Consider the following 12,935-nt stretch of genomic DNA (forward strand, 5'->3'; position numbering starts at 1 on the left):
CATAGAAACAGCAGTCAAGAAATCAAAAGATGGTTTGCATTGGGAAAATCTGCTGCAGAAGACCTTTTTAAAGTGTTGAAAAGCAAAGGTGTCACCTTGAGGACTAAGATGTACCTGACCCAAACCATGGTGTTTTCAATAGTCTCATATGCATGTGAAAGCTGGACAATGAGTAAGGAAGACTGAAGAAGAATTGACGCCTTTGAATTGTTATTATGGTGAAGAATATTGAACATACCATGGACTGCCTAAAGAAGGACCAGATCTGTCTTGGAAGAAGTACTGCCAGAACGTTCCTTAGAAGCAAGGGTGGGGGACTATGTCTCACATACTTTGGACAGGTTATCAGGAGGGATCAGTCCCTGGAGAAAGACATCATACTTTGTAAAGTGGAGGGTCAGCAAAAAAGAGGAAGACCCTCACTTAGATGGATTGACACAGTGGCTGCAACAATGGACTGGAGCATAGCAACAATTGTGAGGATGGCGCAGGACCAGGCAGTGTTTCATTCTGTTGTGCATAGGGTCTCTATGAGTCAGAACCAACTCGACAGCACTTAACAACAACAACTGGGTAACAGAGTGGCCAGGTATATACCATTGATAGTGGTCATGTTAATGAATATAAAAATATTTTATGACCCTTGGGAAAGTGCCAAGACTACAATAGAAACTTGGTTTGATCATCACAGTTCTGAGATGACTATTGAAATGTTTTGATTTGAAAAACTAGAGTGAGTAAAATGACCTGAACTCTTTCTCATTGTGTGTGTATGTTGCTGTTTTTTTGTTAGAAAAATTGGGAAAAACAGTTTTGCAAATGCTGGCCCCATGCCATGTGTTTATTTGTTGTTTAATGGAAGAAAAATTCAAAGAGCTTTTGGTGGTGGTAAATTTTTAAAAACTTGAAAGTTGTTTGGGCTTGATTTTTCCCCCCTAATTTCTAAGGTACATACAGGGAGAAGAAATCCTGACCCAGTTATTTTCCTTTCCATGTTGACCCTTTACTCTCATTTTGTAGAAAATTCTCCCTTGCTAGTCATCATTGAGTAGTGTGCAGACCTCACACTCACAAGGGTCTGTTGTTGTTTTCCCATAGAGGATGTGGGATATGATTTGTTGTCCCTTTTAAAACACCTCTTGCAGCCACATACTAAATTCCATTTGTCTTAAAGAGCTGATAGTTATTCTGTAGGAATTCTGTGCTTTAGCTTTTAAGATTGACCTGTGTGCTCAACCTGAACTTTTGGCAGGTCCTGCCCGAGATTTGCTTCTGAGTTTGGTAGTCCCTGCTCCTTCTCAGCCATGGTGTCGTGCACACCCTGAAGATACTTCAAAAGCCTTCCATAGGAGGGAGATTGAACTGAAGGAAGCTGGGCAGCTGGTCCCTAATGATACGGTATGCCTCTTTCTTGCTCCTTTCCTATGCTTTCTTTACTACAAAAGGACAGAGTGGCAGATCTAGAACAGCTCTTTGCCCTAAAGATCATCATCACCATGAGCCCCAGACATTCCTGAACCAGAATATGGAGAAGGCAAAAAAAAAAAAAAACAAAAAACAACCCAGTGCCATTCAGTCGATTCTGACTCATAGCGACCCTATAGGACAGAGTAGAACTGCCCCATAGAGTTTCCAAGGAGCGCCTGGCGGATTTGAACTGCCAACCCTTTGGTTAGCAGCCGTAGCACTTAACTACTATGCCACCAGGGTTTCCATGGAGAAGGCAGTCTGGGCAAATCAGGAACACAAAACTTGCCAGGACAGGGACAGTTTGGAAATTATGCAGGCATCCCTCCTTAGCCCAACCCCTAATCCAAAAATTCTGAAGAAAGATTTAAAATAGAAAAAAAAAAAAAAGGAAAAACCTTAGAGTAAAAAATGTTTAAGGTCATATTCTTGAAGGTAATAGTTTGATTCCAATGAGAGAAAGCGGATTTCTCTGGAATTGTCCTTCTTCCTTCTGATGGAGCCGAGAGCCCCAGACCAGGAGCCATTCCTAGAGCATCAGCTCTGGGAGAGGAAGAAGGGACTCATATCCCCAGGCTTTTTATCCCTTTCCTTAAAATAAAAAGATTTTCAGACACCAAGCTCAATCCTAGAAACTTTAGAGAAGTGACTCAGAATGTTGGTTACTTGTCAAAATGACCACTTGTTCTACTAGAGTAGTGGATAACTCATAGGGAAGAAACTGCATGTGGTAAATTTGCTTGCTGCACTTGAGTTATGTTTACCAATGAGTTCAAATTCTAATAAATCATAGAGATGCTGATGTCCATTGAGTTTATCACTAAATAGAAGAAAGATTCTCTCAGTCCTCTAAAAGCACTCCTCAGGATTTCAGATTCTTTATGTTTGCATTTTGTTTTCTGATCTAAAGGAAAGTTTGAAGCAAAAGCTGGTCAGAGTGCTAGAGGAAAACCTCATTTTGTCAGAAAAAATTCAGCACCTGGAGGAAGGTGCTGCCACCTCGATTGTGAGTGGGCACCAGTCCTACACTTACGGTAAGCTCAGGAAAGCCATGTGTGGTGTATCCAAAGACAACTGTTTGTCTATAGTTGACCTGTTTAATAAGCTTCAATATCAAGTGCTCATAATCAAGAAAAGAGTGCTTCCTTTGGCTTACTCAGCTGTTAAATGTAAAGTCATCTTGCTTCAGAGTTGTCATGTAGGTAACTTGAGTTGCCAGATGAAGCTCTTTGTAAATGTAAAACATGTACATATCATTATTTAGTTATGTCATTATTTTTGAGACACTTATTTTTTCTGATTGTAGCAATAGAACATGTTTTTTATAGAAAGTTTGAAAAATTCTTTGTCATTGTTAGTTGTTGTCAAGTTGATTCCGACTCATAGCGACCTCATGTGTGCAGAGTAGAACTGTGCTCCATAGCATTTTCAAGGCTATGATCTTCTGGGAGCAGATTGCCAGACCTGTTTTCTGAGGCCCCTTTGGGTGGGTTTGAACCACCAACCTTTAGACTAATAGTTGAGCACTTAACCATTTGGGCCACCCAGGGACTCTTGAAAAATACAAGGAAATATAATTCAACTCCCAGTGAACTACCATTAGTGTTTTAGTATATTTTCTTCCACCTTACCTCCATACATATATTTTTAACTCAAAATTTAAATTTGTGCCCTGATTTAAAAAATAACTTACATTCAATAAAATGTACACATTTTAAGTTTGATGAACTTTGACAAATGTATATAATCCTGTAATCCCATCCCAATCAAAATATAGAACATTTTTGTTACTCTAGAAAGCTCCCTCATACCCCTTTCCAGTGATTTTTCCCATCCTCCACCCCAGGCAGTAACTGATCTGGTTATATCCTAATCTCACTAATTTAATAGTATAGGCATTTCCAATAATATCACATGAATATACCATATTTAATCTATCTATTCCTCTCTATAGTTGTTTCTGATACTTGCTATTATAAAGCTGCCATTATTTGAAATATTATGGCAGCTTTATAATAGCAAACATCAGAAACAACTGTAGATATTATAAATAGTTCTGAAGCATTTCTAAACATTCAAAAGAAAGACCTGAAATGGAAGAAAAGACTCTAAAATTAAATGCTGCTCTAGGATTGTCTTTTCTCCCTTCTGATGGAGCTGAGAGTCCCAATATTTATACTATTATAAATAATGCTGCTATTAATATCGGTGTACATAGATCTTTGTGTACATTTTCAAGTATTTTCCTAGGAAACATTCCTAGAAATAGAATTAGTAGGTCAGAGGACGTGGACACTTTTAAGGGCTTTTGTTACACACTGCCAAATCATCCTCAAGAAAAGTTGTCTCAATTTACACTCACACCAACAGTGTATTAGAATGCCCATTTCATTCCACTCCTGCCAACTCTGGGTATTAAAAAAAAAAATTGCCATTGTCATAAGGGAAAAATAATACCCCATTTAAGTCTTGATTTGTACTACTTATAGTTTAGGCCAGTGTTTTATATAAAGTCAGCCCTCTACTTCAAACCTTTAGCTCAGCACCCGTAAGCAAGCATTAGGGGCATTTGGATTTATATGAGGAACTGGATGTGTAAGTCAGCACTGTAGTCCCAGAGTTAATCTCAGCACTATCCGATACTCACAAGCTTGAAAAATCTAGGCATCGGGTGTCCATTTACCTACTCTGAAAATAAGCTGGTATTTGTCTGCTGGATATCTACCTTCAATCAGCCATGAGGCCCAATACAGTATTTTGGCTTACTGGTGGTAAATGCAGCTGTTGCAGCCCTGTTTTCCACCTTCTAGAACCTTGTTACTCAAAGTCTGAATCACAGATCAGCAGCATTACCATCACCTGGGAGCTTGTTAGACATGTAGAATATTGGGCCTTGCCTCAGACCTACTGAATCAGATCTATTTTTAATAAGATCCCCAGGGGATTTGTAAGCATATTAAAGCTTAAGAAGCACTGTTTTAGAAGGTTGACTTCCTTAGAACTCAAATTCCTGTGATTTTATCTACTTTATTATTGCAGGCAGTGGTAATATATTTGGGGAGCTAGATATGAGTGTCTTAGCTACAAATGCTGTTTTCACAAGCACTCATTGAGTTATTACTATGTGCCTGACACAGTTCTAGGTGTTTTCACATACTGCACAAGGAATGAAGGACATACATTCACAAGCTGAAATGGAGAATGAAAAAAGACCTAATATTTGTTGACTGCCTATGCTAAATTGGAACAGATGTCTCACTGAATCCTCCTAACAGTGCTATGGGGCAGGGGCTATCAGCTCTAGTGAAACTCAGAAAAATGAATTCGTGTGTACAATATTGAATGGTTGGATTTTAATTTAGATCTGTCTCTTCCCAAACCCCATACCTTTGCCACTCTATATCTGCTGTCTGCAAAGGATAGAACGGTGGATGGAGTGTGGGGTGGGTGCAGTGAAGCCCCAGTTCTTCAAGATATCCACCTGAACATTTAAGCTCTGCTCAAAGACTAGCAGTGTGGAATCCTGCTCACTCTTGGCTGCTGTACCCTTTGTAGATGATCTTCTGCACAAAAACCAACAGCTGAACATGCAGGTAGCTTGCCTGAGCCAGGAGCTTGCCCAGCTGAGAAAGCTGGAGGAGACGGTGGCCCTTCTCCATGAAAGTCAGAGGTAGGAGATGGCTTCTGGAGGCAGATGTTTACTTTCCTTTATCTCTTTTGGTTTATTTGGTGAGTTAATATCTATATACTTGGCAAACTAACTCCATTCTGTGTGTAAACCTCCTGTATCTAGGGTGGTTAGTTAGCTCAGTGACCAGAGAACTGCTTTCCAGGACACACCAAGAACTATATGTCTTTTCTGGCATTGGTGGGTTCAATAATTAATAGTTTCACACTGGTCCTAAGTTTCACCCTTAAGCCAAAGATTAGACATGTCCATAAAACAAAATGAGACAAAAGGGGCACACCAGCCCGGGGGCAAGGACTAGAAGGCAGGAGGAGACAGGAAAGCTGGTAATAAGGAACCGAAAGTCAATAAGGGAGAGTGTTGACATGTCGTGGGGTTGGTGACCAATGTCACAAAACAATATGTGTACTAAGTGTTTAATGAGAAGCTAGTTTGTTCAGGAATACCTTCAGCTAAAGTATAATAAAAATCAGAAGAAAAAGGAAAAAAAGTTTCACACTGGGACTAACAGGACCCTTCTTTGGGTCAGCTAGCCTTCCTTGTTTACTTATACCCCTAAAATCAGCTACCTGACTCCTCTGAAAAGTGCCTGCCTGCTATTGGCCACAGAAGAGATGTCAAAATCACTAAGCAGAGTGATGGGGAAAGAACCCATGTTCTCTTCAGTGAAGTATCAGCCTCTTCAAAGAACAGCACCTGCAGGAGGCAGGCTAGAAAAAAATATCAGAAGAAACCTCAAGACTACTGGTACATTTAGGGAAGGCCTTGTAATTTTGATTTGCCAAACACATTTACCAGGACTTTCAGTGAAGTTTAGATATGAGAACCTCATCCCCAACCCCTCAACTCCAAACTTCACACCTGATTTTCATTGAAACAGCTTCATTTTCAGAGGCTTAGACCCAGATCCATTCTGTATGGCCTTCTAAAAAAATTTTTTTTTATTATAATATTTCAAACATATACAGAAGTAGAAAGAATAGCATAAAGTCAAGGTCCTCAAACTTGGGTATGCAACAGAATCACCCAAAGGACTTGGAATGCAGACTTGTTGCGCCCTACCCTCAGTTTCTGATTCAGCAGGTCTAGGCTGGGAACTAAGAATCTGCATTTCTAATAATTTTCCAGGTGATGCTGTTGCTGCAGGTCTGTGGACCATACTTTGAAAAGATTACAGTATATCTCTTTAGGGGGATGTACAAATTATTGTATTGTAAGGTAACTTGAAGTAATTCCTCTGTGCTTCCATTTGCTTTTGATTCTTAGGAAATTTTTAAAAAATGATTTTGATTTAATCTTGTTTTATAATTATGTAAAACATTGACATGGCCCCAAAGTCAAATCTACAAAATAAGATAAATTCAGAAAAGTCTACCTTCCTTTTCTGTCTCCTCTATCCTTTCCTTCCTTCCCAATAGCTTTCTATTGTGTGTGTGTTTATTTGTATTCCCCTTTTCTTACGCTAAAAAGAGGCATATGATACATAATGTTGGTTTAATATTATATCTTGGAAATCAAATTCACAGTGGTATGTAGAGTTAGTTCTTATTCCTTTTTATTCCTTTTTACAGGTGCATAGTACTCTATTGTGTAGATGGTACCAGTTTATTTAATCAGGTCTCTATTGATGGACATTTGAGTTAACAGTATTTTGCTATTACAAATAGTACTTAAATGAATAACATTGTGCATTTTTTTTGCCAGTGTCTGGATGGCTTTTAACATTATATGGTAATACAGAGTCCAAGAATACAGTCATGATTCGCACCATTAGTTAATCTCAAAGACAGGATATATTAGAAGAAGTAGAAGTTAAATTAAGGTTTTGGGGTAGAAATTGGAGGTCTGGTCAGGTGCCATTCTCCCAGTGCTTCCACTTACCTCATCATGAAAATGCTTTGGGAAGACCAGAATGAGCACTATATAAAATGTGAAATATGTTATTGCGGCCGTCGATCTGGAGCAAAATCAAACAGAACTGTAATGAAGAAAGAAACTACAGGCCTGCTTTTAAAATAACTCACTCATAAATTGGACAATTCTATTTTAAGATGTTACTTCATTTTATATTTGTCTTTAGCAAACATTTCTGATTTGAATGGCTTCTACTTTACTTTTATGATTTCACGACTGACTTTTTCCCCTGTGTCTCAGATCCCTGGTGGTAACTAATGAGTATCTGCTGCAGCAGCTGAATAAAGAGCAGAAAGGTTATTCAGGGAAAGCACTCCTGCCTCCTGAGAAGAGTCATCATTTGGGGAGATCATCGCCCTTTGGGAAAAGCACATTGTCTTCCTCCTCGCCAGCGGCACATGACACCGGTCAGTATCTAATACAGAGTGTCTCAGATGCTGTCCCAGAGCCTAGTTTGTGGAGCTGACCCCTTCACTGCAGCTTCCCTCTCGGATATGGAGGGCTCTCAGTGCCATTTCCCCAGTGTGGTGGTTCTTACTCATAAAAGTGAAGAAAAACAGTTATTCTGGTTACATTTTATTGGTCCTCTTTTGTATTTATTTTTTTATCTCCTCCCATCAAGTCATTCTTTCCTTGTGCCCACAGAAGTAGTTGGCACCGGGTCCGAGGCATTATTTCACATAGAAACATTTGCCTGAAAATGTTGAAAAGGAAAAAACAAACACTAGACCTTTTTCTCCAGGGTCATGTGAAGCTGTGTAGTAGAAGGTTAAAAAAGAACATCCATGGTGTCTTTTGTGTTAGAAGAATAATTCTAGAGAATTCATATTTACTCATTCATCAAACATGTTTTGAATTTCCTTCCACCATAGTGAAAGGGTGACAAAGTCTTTTGTCTGCCTTGGAGCAGCCAACAATTTAGTCAGGGAGAAAAGCACAAAGCTCCTCAAGTGGTGGAGCTCAAAGCTTGTAATAGGTACCAAAGATGGCTAAACAAAAGCCTAAAGGCATGCCAGAGAAAGAGAGAGTAGTTTCTACCACGAAGAACTGGAGAAGGCTTCAATGAAGACTTGTCGTTTGAGTGGGAGCTGGCCTAATGAGTAGAATGTTAGATGGAGGGAATGCAGAGCCTCCCAGGCCAAGGGTGTAGAGCAGAAGAGCTTGGACCTCCCAGAGGGGTCATGGTACAGCCAGAAGGTATGGAACCTGATCTAAGTTCTAGCACAGTAGCCAGTAACAGTGTGGAGGATGGACTAGCAGGGGAGACACAGTGGCAGTGCCCAGGAGACAGATGGGAAGTGGACAGAGAGGATGGGATGAGATGAGAGCTTTTTTGCAGGACGAATCACCAGAACTTGGTGATTAGTAGTATGTGACGAGTGGCCCAAAGTTTTGTGCATTGGACCTGGATAGGTGACAATGCCATTAATAGATGCTGAGTACTCAGCAAGTGGAGCACTTGTGAGGGGAGTCAGTGCCCTGTTCACTGAGGCGGGGGAGGGGGAGGGACAATCTAACTGGCAAGCGATATATTGGCTAGAGATCATTTCATTCATTCATTCATCCATTCGGGCATTGCTCTAGCCTCTGGGGGTATTGACTAACAGAGAAGACAGATATTGAACAAAATGTACATAATTAATTATGATTATGGTAAATACTAAAAAGGAATGGTATATGGTACCATAAAAGTATATAACAGGAGAGCCTGGTGTCAGAAAAATGTTCCTTGAGGAAATGATCTTTCAACTGAGACCTGAGAAGAGACCTAAGACCTGAGGACCTGAGGGCCTGAGGGCAAGAGCAGTGGGGAGAAACTGCCGAGAGAAACAGCATGTACAAAGGCCCTGAGATGAGAAGGAACATGGTCCATTCAGGGAACTGAGGGACTAAAAGGAGGTGAGCAGGTCACATGGCTTCTTGAAGATTTTAGACTGGGAAGGCAGAGGGGTGACAGATTTGTTTGTGAGGATTCCTCCATAAGAAAAGGGGATTAGTTGCCGGGCGGGGTGGGAGAAGACAAAGAGGAGCTAGAGAACCCAGAGAGGAGGCTGGTGTAGTTCAGGCTAGAAATGCAACTTCTGAAGATGTTAGCTTTGGGCTCAGCACCCATTTTACATATGTTGTTGTTCGGTGCTGTTGAGTCAATTTTTGACTCATAGCTACCCCATGTGACAGAGTAGGACTGCCCCATAGGGTTTTCTAGGTTGTAATCTTTACAGGAGCACGTCGCCAAGTTTTTCTCCCATGGAGCTGCTGGGTGGGTTCAAGCCACCAACCTTTCAGTTAGCAGCTGAGCACTTAACCATTGAGCCATGAAGGCTCTTTATGTTACATATAAGTACCCTGTATTTCGGGCATAAGGCACAATTTTCTTTTAATCTTGGCTGGGTATTTTAAAAATCAGTGGGAAAAAAATAATAAAAGTAGTTCTAGGTATGTTTCCCAAGTAGTGACTGTTACCAGAGAGTATGTATGGGGCAAGGGACTGTCAGCCTAATGCCATGTTGTTTCTCCTCATCTTCAGAGGCACATCAGAGAAAGAAGCAAGTGGAGGGATTAGACACTTATTTGCTCCCCTGACTCAGGCGCTGTGCGGGGAAGGAGAGCTATTGCCATGATATTGAGACTTGAAGGTACAACCAAGAGCACCTACTTCTAAACCAAAAAACCAAACTAAACCCACTGCCACTGAGTTGGACTCATAGCAACACTATAGGACAGAGTAGAACTGCCCCACAGAGTTTCCAAGGAACACCTGGTGGATTCAAACTGCCAACCTTTTTGTTAACAGCCGTAGCACTTAACCACTGTGCCACCAGGGTTTCCACCTACTTCTAAGTTATAAACAAAACCCACAGACCTCTGGATTTTATGTGGAGAGGAAGGCCCCTTGGCTTCCCAAAAGGAGCATGTACAGAGGAGCCATACGTTTCTTTGAGCTGTGTGACTCTGAAGCAGTTAGAGTGAGCTCACGCTCAGTGGGAATGTCTGTAATAAGAGCCCCCCACCCCCTACATCCCACCACCACTCATCTGGGACTGTCTTTGCCCCATTGAGAGGCCTCCAAAGAGCCCATGCTGTGCCCAGGTAAGGGAGCCTTGGTCCGTGGCCTTGCAGCCCTGAGTTGTCATATTTCAGGGTCCCAGCCCAGTGCATGAGGAGCCCTTGTGGCACAGTGATTAAGTGCTCAGCCGCTAACCACAAGGTCAACAGTTCAAACACACCAGCTGCTCCATGGGAGAAAGATGTAGCAGTCTGCTTCTGTAAAGATTACAGCCTTGGAAACCCTATGGGGCAGCTCTACTCTATCCTATAGGGTTGCTATGCGTAGAAATTGACTTATGGCAGTGGGTTTGGTTTGGTTTAGCCCAGTGCCCAGGCCAACCTCCTGGACAGACTGTCGGGGCGAAAATAACCCACTTCCCTCTACACCCCCAGCTCGTCCTTCATCTCCCTGTGAACATCTGTTCAGGGCGCCTCTAAGGAGGAGCAAAAGAGCCTATCCCAGACTGAGCCACCTTCACGCCTTTTTCTGTTGTCACTGAAAAGGGGTCCCCAGGCCAGGTGCCTTTCTAAGGTTGCTAGCTGCTCCTGGGGAAGTCGACTGTGTTTCTGATTTTCTCTGTGTGGGCAGGCACTTGATTTAGGGGGCAGGGGCAGAGTTGGGGTGTCAGGAAGAGCTAAACAGTTGTTGCACTGTAGGGCTGAGTGGCTCCACAAGGGGAGGGGAAGGCCCCTGAAACAAGTAGAAAACAAGTGGAGAGGAATTCCTCACCTTAGTCCTGACACTATTGGGAGAAAGGAAAAAACACATCTGGGATGGAGACTGGGTCTTCAGGGAAGTTCTGTGCCCAAAGGGGAGGGCAGAGCCACTCTGACAGGTTTGGACTTGCCCCTGCTGAACATAAAAGCTTTTGAATCGCTTTATCCCACAGATGCTCACCTCTCTTTCTTGCCTAGCCTGGTTTTGCTAGCAAAGTCCAAAAAGCTTCACCCCATGATGAGGCGGTGGGGGATGGAGCAGTGACAACAGGGCTGAAGTCGCATTGTTTGATCAGCTGCTGCTGTTTGCCAGTCTGCTAGACCATTCAGTCTTTAAGGGTCTTTCTGGCTCTGGGTGGGCCTTGATTTCCCTCAGGTGCCAAAACCACTTTTCAAGAAGACAAAAAAAAAAAACCGAAACTCATTGCTGTCAAGTTAATTCCACTTCATAGTGACCCTATAGGACAGAGTAGAACTGCCCCATAGGGTTTCCAAGGCTGTAAATCTTTTTATGGAAGCAGGCTGCCACATCTTTCTCCTATGGAGCAGCTGGTGTGTTTGAACCGCTGACCTTGAGGTTATTAGCCAAGCACTTAATCACTGTGCCACCAGGGCTCTTTTTCAAGAAGAAAGGGAGGTTTTACTCCTACAAGGTAGAGCTTTGGAACTCAGCCAATTCTCACTCTGGGTTCCTCCAAGCCACACTACTAGTCATGGGAATAGACCAGCCACTCCTCCCACCTCTGCATACTGGATGGTCCACTCACCTATAGCTGGGAACTTGGCCTAGTTTGTAATGCAGTTCAGTTCTTTTCACTATGAGGATATTTCAGAAAGTGAAAGCCAGATAATTTGGGTTCCACCCGTTATGCTTATTTAAGCAAAGCTTGCAAATCAAACAAATTCCCCGAAGCTAGAGGAATCAATCCTCTTAATATGTGCTGATGGGAGAGTGGAACTCTCTGAAACTTTCTCCTGGGCAGTACAGGGAACATGGTTAGCTTGGTGAGGAGGAGTCACATGTAAGGGTCCCACAGCTGTCCGTGGGATGGCGAGGCACTGCTGTGGCCAGGGTATTTATCTGCCTCCCTAGAATTCCTACCTCACCTCCCCAGAATCCCTGTCCTGAGCTACACTATCCCTATATACCCCAACTCCCAAGTGAAGTTGGGTTCAGGGGATTCTGGAACCACCTGGGGCAGGAATGTCCCAGAAGGACAGCCTGTGGACTGAGGGGATAAACAGTTGTGCTGCTTTTCCTTGTTATCTGCGTGAGTATTTGTGAACATGTGCCTTCCAAGCCTCTTCTAGCACCCACGAGAGCTGCTATCTCCTGGGCAGGCCCGAAAGCCCATCTAGTCCCCTGTCACAGCAGGAAGGAAGGAGAGTTGGCCCCAAAGCCTTAGGTGTGAGAATAGCTCTAGCCTAAAACCTAGCTTCTCAGAGGGGAGAAAGCTTGTTCTACAAATGCCCAGAAGTCCTAAGGACCAAAGAGCCACCATCCTACCCCTGAACTTGGGATGTTGAACAGCTGGGAGGGCATCCCTTCTCTGATGAACGCCCTTGCCCACCTGCCAAAGGTTGGCACTGGGTGCCAGGCTCCAACACTAGCCACCCAGCACCACTTTTGGAAATCAGTGTTGGGGACTTCTGTGCTAGAAGAGCCTGGCCTGGGAGACAAGGTACAGTTCTGGCCTTGAGTCTGCAGAAGCCCTCTCCTCATCCTGGGAGACAAAGGTACAGTTCTGGCCTTGAGTCTGCAAAATCCCTCTCCTCATCCTGGGAGACAAAGGTACAGTTCTGGCCTTGAGTCTGCAGAAGCTCTCTCCTCATATATAAAATTAGGGAATGCAACTGTCTACCCTCTGAGGTTTTTCCTGGCCCTGCATTCTTGAGTTTTCTGAGCTGAAGCCCAAGATGACTTGCCTTGGTAGCCGCCTGAAGTGGGGGCCTGTCAGCAGGCTGAGAGCCGAGGCCAGGCACTGGGGCCTCTGCCAGGGCTTGGCTCAGGCCAAGTCTGCTGTCTCATCCCTCCGCCTGCTATCAGAGAGGAGAGGGGCCTAACTGCAGGAAGAGAAGATGTGATGTTAGGACTCTGGAT

The 12,935-nt window shown here is 43.1% G+C and overlaps 1 protein-coding gene across 1 annotated transcript in view; it reads left to right on the forward strand.

Annotated features, from left to right (window-relative positions):
- The window catches only part of LRRC36 (leucine rich repeat containing 36), a 54,192-nt gene extending 46,560 nt beyond the window's left edge, over positions 1 to 7,632 (forward strand). The window contains exons 11-14 of the mRNA XM_049864665.1: positions 1,253 to 1,398; positions 2,378 to 2,501; positions 5,023 to 5,137; positions 7,310 to 7,632. Coding sequence (XP_049720622.1) covers positions 1,253 to 1,398; positions 2,378 to 2,501; positions 5,023 to 5,137; positions 7,310 to 7,535 — 611 coding nt within the window. The 3' untranslated portion in view covers positions 7,536 to 7,632. The remainder of the gene's footprint in view (positions 1 to 1,252; positions 1,399 to 2,377; positions 2,502 to 5,022; positions 5,138 to 7,309) is intronic.
- Positions 7,633 to 12,935: the final 5,303 nt, after the last annotated feature.

The sequence above is a fragment of the Elephas maximus genome, chromosome 21 (genome assembly GCF_024166365.1).
Source record: "Elephas maximus indicus isolate mEleMax1 chromosome 21, mEleMax1 primary haplotype, whole genome shotgun sequence".
NCBI classification, from domain to species: domain Eukaryota; kingdom Metazoa; phylum Chordata; class Mammalia; order Proboscidea; family Elephantidae; genus Elephas; species Elephas maximus.